Below are 1586 nucleotides of genomic sequence, written 5' to 3'. Positions count from 1 at the left end.
GTCCCGGCCCTTACCTCTGCAGCTGCCTCCCCGCGGAGTCCATCACCACCATGCCATTCTCCATCTGCTTCATCTCCTTCCCTGGGACGCTCGTGCCCCCTAAACCTGGCGGGAAAGGGGGCGGGATCGTGGTTTCAAGACCAACGCCAAAACCAAAGACAAGGAAAACGTGTCACTTAGAGGGGAGATGGCAGATAATCTGGCCCCCAGGAAGCTCAGAAAGCCAAGACCTGCTTTGCTGAGGCCACGAGCAGGCTCCCAGCTGGGTGCAGGAGCCAATTACCAGTTAGCTAACTCCTAGTTAGCTGGTTTCCTTGGGGGCCGGGATGGTGCTTCACCATTGTCTCGGGCCCTGTTAGCTGAGGGCGCTGGGCCTGAGCCATGTGCCCAGAGCCTGCGGCAACAGGTACAGTCTCATTCATCTGACAGTCAGTCTCTCTGCTCCACGAAGTTTGGCTAAGGGGCCAGGATGCAAAGAACCATGCAGTGGGGAAAGGCACAGCCCTCTGGTCCCCAAGCACCCTCAGCGGAGGCGGCACTCAGGATAAATTCACAATCAGTTTTTGGCACTGGCCAGTAGAGTCCCAGGGGGTCCCCGGCCATGCCAAGAGTTAACCCTTTGGAGGCTGCATGACAAGGAGGTACAGAAGGTCCAGAGTAGGGGGGACCTGGGGCAGCGGCTGCTTCCCCAATAGTAAGGAAGTATTTTAATAACCGTTACGGCCACCATGGGGCACACGTCAGCCAGCCATCTGCCCCAATCCCAGGAAGCACCCACTCAACATTTATCACCACCACCTCAGCGACGGTATGGCTGCGTTCACCAATGAGTGCTTGCCCGCAGTGCTGGGCTGAAACACACTATCTCCTTTAATCTTCCCAAGTCCGCGGTGATGCATTTCCTGCCCCTGACTGCGCTGCTTTCCTCTCTGGTGCTGGGAGAGAGTATGAGAGAGAAGCACAATCTACGGCTCCCAAGGGCCGAAGGAGGGGAGGGATGCAGGAGAGAAGTTACAGAAGGGGATAAATACACAGCCGGGGTGACCTGGGAACATGCTCACAGGACATGCATGAAAGCTTAATACAGAAAGACAGGCTCTCTGGGGTGACGGCCATGGGAAAAACAAAGACGACAGAAAGCTGGGGTTCGTTCCTGGGGTGGGGGACCTCTGAGCCGTGACTCTCAATCTTGGCTGTGAACCAACCACCGGGGACGCCCGGGGTCCAGCTCCGGTGCCTGCCGTGACTCTGCCAGGCAGACGGGGGCCCCCGTGCCGAGTCGGAGCACAGTCAGGTATGAAGTGTTCTCTCGCTTCCCAGCTGTGTGTACTTGGAAAGCGATTCACCTCTCTGAGCCTCAACGGCTGCATCAGCAAAGTGGGAGTCACCTCAGCACGGACCCTCACAGGCGAGAGGAGGAACGAGTCAGGCATGGCCCTCGGTGAGTGCAAAGGCGCCACTGTGCTCATCGCTATCTGCATTTTAAACGTGTCCTACAGATAATTCTGGAGCACAGCCAGGATGGAGAATCACTGCTCTAAACATTCCGTGGCGGCATCTTTTTCTCTTAAATTGAAAAAAAAAAA

General features: G+C 56.5%; 1 protein-coding gene across 1 annotated transcript in view; it reads right to left on the bottom strand.

The window, feature by feature from the left end:
- ABCC1 (ATP binding cassette subfamily C member 1) overlaps positions 1–1586 on the bottom strand; it is a 126668-nt gene that overhangs the window by 18077 nt on the left and 107005 nt on the right. The window contains exon 20 of the mRNA XM_023529668.1: positions 15–105. Coding sequence (XP_023385436.1) covers positions 15–105 — 91 coding nt within the window. The remainder of the gene's footprint in view (positions 1–14; positions 106–1586) is intronic.

This window comes from Pteropus vampyrus, unplaced genomic scaffold (genome assembly GCF_000151845.1).
Source record: "Pteropus vampyrus isolate Shadow unplaced genomic scaffold, Pvam_2.0 Scaffold40, whole genome shotgun sequence".
NCBI classification, from domain to species: Eukaryota; Metazoa; Chordata; class Mammalia; order Chiroptera; family Pteropodidae; genus Pteropus; species Pteropus vampyrus.
The sequence above is the reverse complement of the archived record's forward strand: the minus strand, read 5'-3'. Positions and strand labels throughout refer to the sequence as shown.